This window comes from Bombyx mandarina, chromosome 26 (genome assembly GCF_030267445.1).
Source record: "Bombyx mandarina strain Sakado chromosome 26, ASM3026744v2".
Classification (NCBI taxonomy): domain Eukaryota; kingdom Metazoa; phylum Arthropoda; class Insecta; order Lepidoptera; family Bombycidae; genus Bombyx; species Bombyx mandarina.
In genome coordinates, this window is record NC_143232.1 from 5,385,909 (window position 1) to 5,397,986 (window position 12,078).

General features: G+C 36.7%; 1 protein-coding gene across 1 annotated transcript in view; it reads left to right on the plus strand.

Annotated features, from left to right (window-relative positions):
- Window positions 1–1,427: 1,427 nt before the first annotated feature.
- Window positions 1,428–12,078, plus strand: part of LOC114250772 (mitoferrin) — a 68,402-nt gene continuing 57,751 nt past the window's right edge. Inside the window, exon 1 of the mRNA XM_028184773.2 lies at window positions 1,428–1,803. Within this exon, the coding sequence (XP_028040574.2) occupies window positions 1,687–1,803 (117 nt within the window). The 5' untranslated portion in view covers window positions 1,428–1,686. The remainder of the gene's footprint in view (window positions 1,804–12,078) is intronic.

Here is a 12,078-nt window from a genome sequence, read left to right on the forward strand (position 1 = left end):
TTAATTAAACAAATGATTACCCTTAAGTTGGCTCCCTTTACTAGATATATTTATTTTTATCGCTCAGATTAATTATCTATCGTTTGTTCGACAACTATTGGTGATTGTTCGATCATAAAAACAATTAAATTCCCAATTATTAATAATTTTATATCTAATAAGCAAACCATCACCTCACGCCTACATTGCGCATGCGCCGCCACAGTTGCCAGATGGGGGGGATTCCTTGCAAATTCGGGGGATTTTTCGACCTTGGGGGGAAATTCGGGGGGAAAGATTCTTTGGGGGGAAATTCGGGGGGAAAAAGTTAGTTAGAAATTTCGGAGGTTTTTTAAGTATCAATAATTCATCCACAAACACAGTTCGCAATTACTGTTAGAATATTATAGTCTAATGACAATAGAAACTGCCGAAGCGGTATTCAGGATTCGATTTTCACTACCAAATAGAGCCATAAATTTTGTTCCCACATCGGACATGTTAAATATCTTTAACTTAGAAAACGTGTATGCTTTAAATAATAATAACGAAAGTGGATATGATTGTAATAATTGTATAGAGATGGTTGAAGTTATAGGGACAGCTTGATTAAAAAATAAAAGAATCCTTTTGGTTTTTTATTTCTTCTTTAAAATAAGTAAAGACTGTTTTGGGGGTTTTTTTCTTCAAAAAGCCTATTTTCGGGGGGTTTTCGAAAAAAGTTAGGGGGAAATTCACACGGTCATCTGGCAGCACTGTGCGCCGCGCCGGTTTTGTCAGTCATTTCCTATTGCATGGTAATGAATAGTATCATTTTTAACGAAAGTTGTACTCATAAAATATTCTTAGAATAATTAGAAATCACTGAAATTTCTATATGCTTGTTAATCATTATCATTAAAAATAACTGAATATTTGAGACAATATTTGACAATAGCAAGAAGCCAATTGCCATTCTCAAAATATATTAGCATACATTAAATATGCCGAATTGAGAAACAAATTTGTTTGTGTTCGTAGATTTTTTTTTTTTACCTTCGACCTATTATCACATGAACCGGCTATTTATATATTTTGAAGAAATTCAAAATTTGTTTAATTACAGATTGGTTATTTATCATATAGATATTCATTTTGCACTATTCACGAATTTAAATAGTATTTTAATATTGCAATCGTTTTTAGTTTACAATTAAAAAATATATTTACAATACAAAATACTTGAGACAAACCGAATAAAATATATTAAGTGTTTAATCTATGAACAAAATCCAAGTGCTGCCACACAATCGAAGTTCTTTATGGAAAAGATCCCACAGATTTGATAAAAAAAAATTAAATTATGAGAATCAATCATCAATATGACCTTAATGCCAATGAGTTTTGTTCGATTAATGGTTTCCGTCAATTTTTCAACGGCAGTAGTCTTTTGCTTAACTTTTCAGAATGTGTATGGCAACATTGATTTGTAGGGGGAGAAGGAAAATTAAAATTATTTAATTTATTCTGTGGAGCCGCTAAAGTCGCGAGTGCATGTGAAGTTCTGTTTGTGGAAAAAAAATTTGATAGGTCTAAATTTCGGATGTCTTGTTACGAAAATAGATAGCGAAAATGGTACTGATAGTGCGGTAAAATAGTAAAAACTTCATAGAAAGACTTGATTCCCTGTTTTTATTTCGTGCCAAGTGTCAGTATTTAGTGAGGATTATGAACTTTGAGGACTATGAAACCCTTCCGACCCAAAACTTCGTCACGCACATGACTGCCGGGGCGATAGCGGGTGTTATGGAGCATTGCATAATGTACCCGCTGGACTCCGTTAAGGTAAGAGATATCAAGTGCCTAGGTCTAGCAGGCTAGTCCTCATTCGTCAACCTAACCTAGTCTGACAGCCCCTCGTACTATTACGCCACCGTTTTATGATTTGTGGTTATGTAAAAGTTTTCCTACACCGAAACTATATCCAGATGACATGTGGTAATCACGATTTGACCTGCCAGCAGTATATAATTTAAGTCTAGTTTCGTATATATTCCCTTTTTAATAATTTAACATATAAGTTCTATCCAGTTGTTGCACTATTCAGTGAAATTGTCGGTTCCAAATAAGCCTTACTGATTAAATAAGAAATAGTCAATTTAATATAGAAATATCCTTGATAGTCTCAATTGGCTTGGAGTCTTAAATTAAGTGAAATATTCTTGTAAAAGATTTTATTAATATTCAGAAAAATATGATAAATAATAATAATAATAATAAAAACATTTATTGCCTTTGACACAGATTTAAATTAATACATTTAGATAAATAAACTAATAAATAAACTTTATTAGCATCTGGATTACAATATCAAGATACACCTTTAAAAAAAATCAATCATTAAAATTTATTTTTTATGTATGTCAAATTAGAACACTTTCTGGTTGGTAACTAGTTTGCGGGACAGTTGCCAACCCCATTGTTTAAACCTATTGAGCAGTTTGAGATTTGATTATTCGGATCTTGTTTGGAGGGTGTTTGATGGTTAGCACATGCGAACGATTTTTCCTTTTAATTTTTAATTGTTTGTATTTTTGGTTATATTTTTTGCTGCCTATATCTATCTGTGTTTGTTCTTCTTGTTGTAATTGTCAAATTTTGTGTGAAGCCATAAGGTAAGTTTTCATTTATTTAATCTCGCATAGTCAATGCGGGCCGATCATGGAGGTTGACGATCGACCCCCTGGCCGTCCCCCAGATCCTAGTTTAACCTGGAACGATGAGGGACAACATCCTCAGGGTGATTTTACATACTCACCAGTCCTTACTGTACCATTAACTAGTTTCGAGTCGATTGAAGCACATCATCGTAAGCGAGCTCTCGAAACCAACAATGATAATGATCTTGCTTTGTCTACTTCCAAACAACAACGACCGTTAGCACCTAATAAGTATAGCCGCGAACGCTATTCTGCGAGGGATGTGGCTCCATTTTTGGTCCATGTTACTCGTATAGAATCTGACCCGAAATCGGGAACTACCCTCCACCCCATTAAGTTTGGACAGATGATGATCAAACTTAATATTAAAAATGTTCTTCCTGATGGAGTCAAAAAAATAGGTCGGAATAGGATTGCTGTCCAGTTTAAATCTCCAGAGGATGCAAACTCATTTTTGGCCAACAAAGAATTGTTAGAAAATGGATACTCCTCATTAATCCCGACTTATAATATCACTAGGATGGGTATTATTAAGGGTGTGCCTAATGACTGGTCAGAAGAAGAGATAGCTTTAAATATTAAGACACCATCTGGTTGTGGCGGAATACTGAAGGTGAGACGCATTAATCACAAAGTTATTACTGATGGGGTACCAGAATGGAAACCTACTTCCTCTGTGGTTCTTACATTTGATGGTCAGACCCTCCCAAAACGTGTCTTTTGCTGCTTCAATTCCCTCCCTGTAGATATATATTATTTCCCTACTGTACAATGCTTTGGATGCTGTAAATTCGGTCATACAAAAACTCAATGTCGCTCAAAGCCCCGCTGTTTCCGCTGTGGTGATGAACACTTTGGTGAGAACTGCACTAAAGAGGACCCAACTTGCTTTTATTGCTCTGGACCTCACTGTGCTAATAGCAAGCAATGCCCTGAATACCAGAGACAAAAAAATATTAAAGTTGCTATGGCCCAGAACAACATCTCATATGCAGAAGCATCCAAAACATTCCCTACTGTGTCAAAGTCCTTTGCTGATGTTTCAGCATCAGTCCCTCCCACAACTCATATTATTCCTTCAGCCCCCTCGTCCTTACGTTTCCATCCTCAGACTTCCTCTTCCTCCTACAGAAAAACGATCCTCCAGAAGCCTAAAAGTCATGCCCCTCACGTCCCGGGCTATGATCAAAGAACCCATAGAGCTATTACTAATTCCTACTCTTTTTCTCCCTCTACTAATGGCTGCGCTCTCAGTAAAAATTCTTCTCCTTCTGAAGATATTCCCTCTAGTGAAATCTTCTCTCTAATTAAACTACTAGCTTCTCTTTTAACTAAAATTAACCTACCTGACCACGTTGCCAATGACATAATTGACACTATTTTTTCCCACCATAATGGATCTAAATCTCTTGCAGTGGAATGCCAGGAGCGCCCTCCCAAAAAAACATGACTTTCTCCATTTAATCAATTTATATAATCCCGCAATCTTTGCAATTTCTGAGACGTGGCTCTTGCCACATCTCCCATTTCACATCCCAGGTTATAGCACCTACCGTGATGATCGTGATGACGGGTATGGTGGTGCTGCTATACTGGTCAACAATGTCTTCCCTTCTTCTTCTCTTTCTCTTCCTCCTCATGGAGCCGAGATTAATGCCATTGGTGTTAACATCATTGGTATTAATTTTATCTCCATTTATTTCCCTCCTTCTGTCCCTATATGTATTCCTTTCCTAAGAAATTTATGTATTTTATTGAACCCAATTATTCTTATGGGAGATTTTAATTGTCATCACTTCTTGTGGGGATCTGACCATTGTGACGCTTCAGGTACATATTTGGCAGAGCTAATAGATGAAATAGGGTTATACGTCCTTAACGATGGATCAGCCACTAGACTCCCTAGACCGGGTCAAAGCAGAAGTTGTGTGGACCTAACACTGTGTTCATCCACTCTAGTAAATTCCCTAGACTGGAAACGTCTTAATTTAACATACGGTAGTGATCATTACCCTATTTGTTCTACCTTTTCCAATAGGTCTCTCCCCAGCAAAAATAGAACTCCCTTATTGCAGTATCGCATTACTGACGCCAGGTGGGACATTTACCAACAGAATCTAGATAAAAGAATCCTTTCCTTTCCCCAAATCTCTTTTGACAATTTGGATGCTTGTTTGAGTTTGTATTCAGATTCCATTTCAGCTGCTGCAGATCTGAGTATTCCCTTGAAAAATTCATCTTTGGGAAAATTATCTTCTCCTCCCTGGTGGGACAGAGAATGCACAGACCTTATTAAATCCCGGAAGGAAGCTGAATTTAATTACATCAAGAATATGACCCTCTCCAACCTTCGGGAATTTAACAGAATAGTGGCTAAATCCAAGCGCACATTCAAGAAAAAAAAGTATGAGAGTTGGAAAAAATTTTGTTCCTCTCTTTCACCTTCATCCCCGTCTTCCCTAGTCTGGCAAAATTATAAAAAATTTAGACGCGGATGCTTCCCTCAAAATTCTCCCAATATCTCACGGAGCATCGCCCTACAATTCATTAACAGATTGGCTCCTGCCTATGCTCCTCTTGTTGATGAATGTCCCTCATTGGCAATTAATATGCTCGCTGTTGATCCTTTAGACGAACCTTTCTCCATAAATGAGCTAAATTCTGTACTTAAATATGTCCAGGACTCATCTCCTGGCTTAGATGGCTTTCCCTACTCGTTTTACAAAATGTCTGGTCAACATAGTCGTCAGTTCCTTCTAAATTTAATAAATACATGTTTTAATTTTGGTTATATCCCTGACGCTTGGAAATCTCAATTAATCATCCCTATTCTGAAGCCAGGCAAATCTCCTGATAATCCTGATCACTACCGTCCTATTGCACTCTCCCCTGTAATTGGTAAGATCCTTGAACATTTAATTAAAAATAGGTTGGAGTGGTATGTGGAAAGTAAGGGAATGATAGCAGACTCTCAGTTTGGATTCCGAAAGGGGTTCAGTACCTTAGATAGCATCGGCACCTTTATTTCTGATACGCGAATTGCCTTCAGTGAAAACCGGTCGGTTGTGGCCTGTTTCCTAGACATTTCATCTGCATACGACAATGTTCTTCTTTCCGTGCTCAGAAGTAAATTACGTGAGCTGAGTGTTCCGGTAAAGATACAACGTTGCATATGTAATTTTCTGGCAGGCCGTACTGTTAGCGTACACATCCCTGGTGATCTTGTCCACACATCCAGGCTGCTCTGGAGGGGTCTCCCCCAGGGTTCGGTGTTGAGTCCCTTGCTGTACAACATTTATACATCTGATTTGCATAGGTCACTCAACATCGGATGCCATATTTTACAATATGCAGATGACCTGTGCATATATACAGCTGTCCCATCCATAGTTGACGCTGGCATATCCATGCAAATATCCCTCAATTCTCTGAATCATTGGCTTTCTGCTCATGGACTCCAATTGTCAGCCTCTAAGAGCTCTGTTGTGGTTTTCTCTCGTAAACGAGTTATACCAGATGTACATCTAGAAATTGAAGGATCTCCCATCAAGGTCGAAGATAATGTGAAATTTCTCGGCGTCGTCTTGGACTCTAGACTATCCGGTATCGCACATTTTAATTACACAATTAGTAAATGTGAGAGAAATATTAATATGTTGCGGGCTCTTGCGGGTGTTTGGTGGGGTGCCCATCCTATCACATTAAAACTCATTTATAATGCTACAATAAGAAGTTTATTGGATTATGGCTCTTTCTTATTAGACCCTTGCAACAAAACAGCATTAGCAAAATTGGATGCCATTCAATCAAAGTCTCTCCGCATTATATTGGGTTGTATGAAGTCCAGCCCAAGCAATGCCCTGCAGGTGGAGAGTGCCGACCCACCTCTTATCCTTCGCAGGCAGTATCTTGCAGATAGGTTTATAATTAAAGCATACTTCCATAAAAACCATATGATACTGCCAAAACTCATCCACCTAGATAGATTATATGGGAACGTAGATTACTGGAAGTATAAGGATCCCCCACTTATTTTGAATTCTTTTAGGAAGATCCGTATGATTGAGGAAAGAACTCATGTCCAGCAGTGTAATAGATTCCCCATGTATGACTCTCCAATTGAAGTTTTAAGCTTCATACCAAATCATATTGCGTCCATTGACTTGGACAAGGAAACTGTTGAGGCCAATACACAATTCTTGTCCATAGTTGAGTCCAGGTGGCGAGATTATCACAGGTTTTTTACTGATGCTTCGAAACTTTCATCTCATAGTGGGACGGGTGTCTCAGTTTATTACCAAAATTCCAACATTTTCCTTCAATTCCGGTGCCCTCCGGAAACATCTGTGTTTTCTGGGGAATGCATTGGTATTTTAGAAGCCTGTCAGTTTGTTTTTTCCCATAGCACTATTACAAGGGCAGTTATTTTTTCAGACTCTAGAAGTGCCCTGGACGCTATCGTCAAAAACCCTTTCAGGGATAAACTCCACAGTTCAATAATCTCTGAAATTAAAAATTGTTTGTTTTCATGCTCGAAAAAGCAGATCGACATTATCTTGGTATGGATTCCTGGCCACTCTGGCATCAGAGGTAATGAGATTGCTGATTCATTGGCCAAAGCTGCAATCTCCAGCAGCCTAGCCGACCTAAAACATCACACTGTCCAAACTTATGATTTACTCCATCTTGCTAAGTCTAATTTAAGTAAGTCATGGCAAGCCTACTGGACAGAGTCCAGTAAGACGAAGGGAGGCTTATATGCTTCAATCCAACCCACCGTTCCTACAAAACCATGGTTTTTTAAATTCAAAAAGATTTCCAAACCTGTTATATCTGTGCTCTGTAGAGTTCGTTTAGGTCATTGCTGTTCTCCGGTATTTCTACATAAAATTAGAATACGTGACAATTCGTTGTGTGAATGTGGTTTGGACGACGGCAGTATAGATCACATTTTCCTCAATTGTCGCTTGAACAACTCACTCATATGGGACCAAGTTATTAGCGAACTGAAAATTCAACGGCCGGTAAATGTCCGTCACCTCCTCTCACTATTCCCAGACTCCCGTATTATAAATGCTTTTATTAAGTTTATAACTACTAACTCTATAAAATTATAATTATATGTAGTGCATTATTCTCTGTACATAATCTTTATTATAATATGTAAGTTTATAGTAACATTAAATTTGTGTTAGTCCCAGGCAACATTATTATTTCCAAAATGGGATACTTTTCATAATAAAAAGTGTATTTAAATAGCTCGACAATGTTCCATGTGTAGCCATAACACGACACTGGCAGAAATTGCTGAAAGTAGCAGCAGATTGCCATTATATAAAAAAAAAAAAAAAAAAAAAAAAACTAGTTTGCGTAAAATAATTTTGCATTATTGTTTGAAGGGTGGGATGGTTGTTATACAATGTAATAAATATTTCAAGTTCATGGTTCAAGATGGGTGTCATTCATGTTCTGATGTCTATTGGCTCTAGCAACCAATCAACATTGAGTAGCTCGTGAGTCCACTCACCGATGTAAAAAAAAAAGATTATTAACAGCATAGCCACTTTTTTGTATTTGAAAATAATAATTAAATTTACACAAATTACAATACAAAAGTGAATAGAATCAAGGTGTAAGGTGTGGTGTGAATTTCAGTAATGTTTGACCATTACCCTGGGCAGAGATCTAACGTCCGGTTACAGATTGCAAAGAGAGTTGTTTGGTAGGTAAAGCCCTAAGAATATCTATGGGCCTGCGGTCTGCTCCCAACATCTGCAGACCATCAAGTTCCACAAAGCCCGCATACCTCCTAGGATCAGTGAACAATATATGTTAAAAAAAATTAGGAAATGGAACAAATTTGTAATTCTTATAACCACCTTGTATTTTTGTCCAGGGAAATCCCCTGGCCAAAAACTTGATGATGAAATTGCCATATATTTGCAACCATTTTTACATAGAACAGGTGAACAGAAGTAAGTAATATTGGCATGCCAATGCTTACTACATGTCTATTACTGGTAATCTTGATAAGAGTTGGAATGTGAGAGGAAAATTAATATGATGAGCTTTTTTACTTTTTAAATTACTAGTAAAGATTGGCAGATGATCTCATAGTCCATATGATATTGTTGTTACTAGTGTTTTTTTTGTTACTGGAGTCAGACTCCAGACACAGAGGACTTCAATGTGAATTCGATTGCTCACTTTCAGACAAAATATTAAAAAAATCGGTTAAACAAATGTCACTTTAAACTGTAATGCATGCTATGATGGAGAAATAGCCATATCAGCATTTCCTATTCGTGATTGCGATGTATGCTATGCTAACGAGAATACGAATGGTCGTAAAGGATAGGAGATGATGAAACTTGAGGCGAATCAGTTCACAGTATTTTATTTTCAGGTCCATATATTGAGAATATTAATAATTGTTAGTATAATTAGTACATAGACACATATTTTGTTGCAAGGTGACATTTTATTGCAGATTAAGAAGTTTTTAGTAAATCTGCAATTTTTTATTCCATTTCATAGTTATTCTGAAGTCACATAATATAAATATTGCAATATTATAAATTTTTTACTAGCACACCTTCCTGGCTTTCAAGGAATGGATTAGGATATGGTTCTGAAAGTAAATCACAGTGAATATACACAATAATGACAAATTTTTAAAATTTATAGAAATTTTAATATTAAATTTGATGCATATTATTGACCCGCTTAAATATTAAATTAAAAGAATACAGGATGTGTATCTATGTAAATAGTAATTTCTAAAGTAAAGCAGGGTGTGGAATGTTTACTTAGTTTAAAGATAGTGACTTCCACACTACATCAGTTCCTTTTATTTCCTACCCCCATAGGGGTGAATTAATAAAAAAATATTTCTTCTTAGTTGCCTCCGACATAGGCGTAGCATAAACTGTCATAATATTTCATAATTTCAGCCACTCCGGACCAGTAATATGTAAAAACTAGAAAACTTTTATTAATTTAAAATGTATGTTAATTATTAATCTCTGCATAAAGAGTGGACATATGAATTTCAAGCCTTGAATTGAAGTTGTTAATTATATATGACTGATCAATAACAATGAGATTGCAGAAGTTGTTCTAGATATGTTTGTGACATATCATGTAGTCATTTTAATGTTGTTTCTGCTGTGTAGTTAAGTAATCGGAGAGTTGATTGAAGTTACTATTGAAGTATTGATTGCACAACACAGGCAGGAGCTTGGCTGTGCTGCTGGTATTCTTGATATCTATGAGCAATGCTACCTTATCACCAGATGGACTATGTGTTGGTCTGCACACAACAGCAGTAAAAAAAAACAATTGACTGTAAAATTTTCTTATATATAAACAAATTAGTACAATTTGGGAAAACTTAGAGTTATGATATAGATAGGTAAGAATTGGGGTCTGCTTCTGACCCCTAAATATTAATTAAATATTCCGCATTAAGAAACCAGACCGAAATTGTAGCAAAAACAATACATATCTTCTTTTACAATGTGTTATAATATAGTTCACGCATAACAAGTTTATTGAATAAGAAATTAATTTTGGCATGAAAGAAGTGGAAAAAAATACTCATATTCATATTGTTAAAGAAAGTGTTGTTTTTTTTAAAAAAAAATATGATTTTTTTTTTATTGCTTAGATAGATGGTTGGACGAGCTCACAGGCCACCTGGTGTTAAGTGGTTACTGGAGCCCATAGACATCCACAACGTAAACGCGCCACCCACCTTGAGATACAAGTCTCAAATATAGTTACAAAGGCTGCCCACCCTTCAAACCGAAACGCTTTACTGCTTCACGGCAGAAATAGGCAGGGCGGTGGTACCCACCCGCGCGGACTCACAAGAGGTCCTACCACCAGTAATTACGCAAATTATAATTTTGCGGGTTTCATTTTTATTACACGATGTTATTCCTTCACCAGCTATTCTTTTGCTATATGTATTATTATTCACATTTTTCATAATATATTGTTTTAATAAAATGCCTGTACAGTGTTAACGAAAATCAAACCTTTTTTTTTTAATTCTCGTAAATTAAAATATTTCATTTTGTTTTCGTCGTAGTCCCTCAGTTGTTCGTAAAAATGAAAACTGTAAAATATTCTTTATTACGGAAACAATATACTTATATATAATAATAAACCGCGATATTAAACCGTAAAAGTTTTAATTAAGTTGTTTGTTTAATTTATTTACTTATTAAATAAGATGAGTTGACAAGCTCACGTTTTGTTCCTATTTATTTTTTATTGGTTAGACGAGTAAACGAGCTTACGGCCTACCTGTTGTTAAGTGTTTACTGGATCTCATAGACATTAATAACCTGAAAACCGCCACCCACTTTAAGAGACCTTTTTACTGATGGCAGGGCGTCTTTTGATCCCACACGAGCAGGTACCACAACCCTGCCCATTTCAAACAGCAATGCTTTTCGACTTAAATGGTGGCACAGACGTTGTACTGTAAAACTGAGACAACTCGTGTCTCAAGATGGGCGGCGGCTTTGACGTTGTTGATGTCTATGAACTCCGGTGACCACTTAACACCAGGTGGGCCGTGAGTTCGTCTACCCATCTTAGCTATAAAAAATATAAAAAAGACGTGAATTCAAAGCTTATAAGTTCTAGTTATTTTTCCCCCTACCTATTAGCTTGGAACCTAAAGGGTTATTCCACCTACTCACGGACAGGTAGGTGAGCTCGCGGACTCGACCTGAGAGATTCTGCTAACACCAGCCCTGACAAGCGCAGTGCTTCGCAGAATCTAGCGCGGATCGAAATCGCGCGCATTGAAAAGATCCGGCGAGAAACTCTGTGGATAGTGTCTCAATGGGTTAAGTTGCCTATTTCTGCCGTGAAGCAGTAATGCGTTTCGGTTTGAAGGGTGGGGCAGCCGTTGTAACTATACTGAGACCTTAGAACTTATACCTCAAGGTGGGTGTCGCATTTACGTTATAGATGTCTATGGGCTCCAGTAACCACCTACCACCACACAACACAACACAACACACCACCAGTAACATCAGGTGGTCTGTGAGCTCGTCTACCCATTTATAATATAAAAAAAAACTTCCATAATAAAATGGCTTCCCCAACCCCTTAAACCGGAATTATTGCTTTATTTTTATTGCTTCTCGGCAGAAATAGGCGGGATGATGACGCTTACCTGCTCTTTAGTTCCACAGGTACAAAGGTTATGTACTGTTTCTAACTAAAAATAAAATTGTTTTGCTTTCCGTCGTTTATATATATATATATATATATATTTATTCGTATACGTACGTAAAACTACGTAAAAACATTCTGAATAACAAATTGTATCAAAATTATGCAAATTTCATATTTCATGTATGCAAATTTCACCTATTCA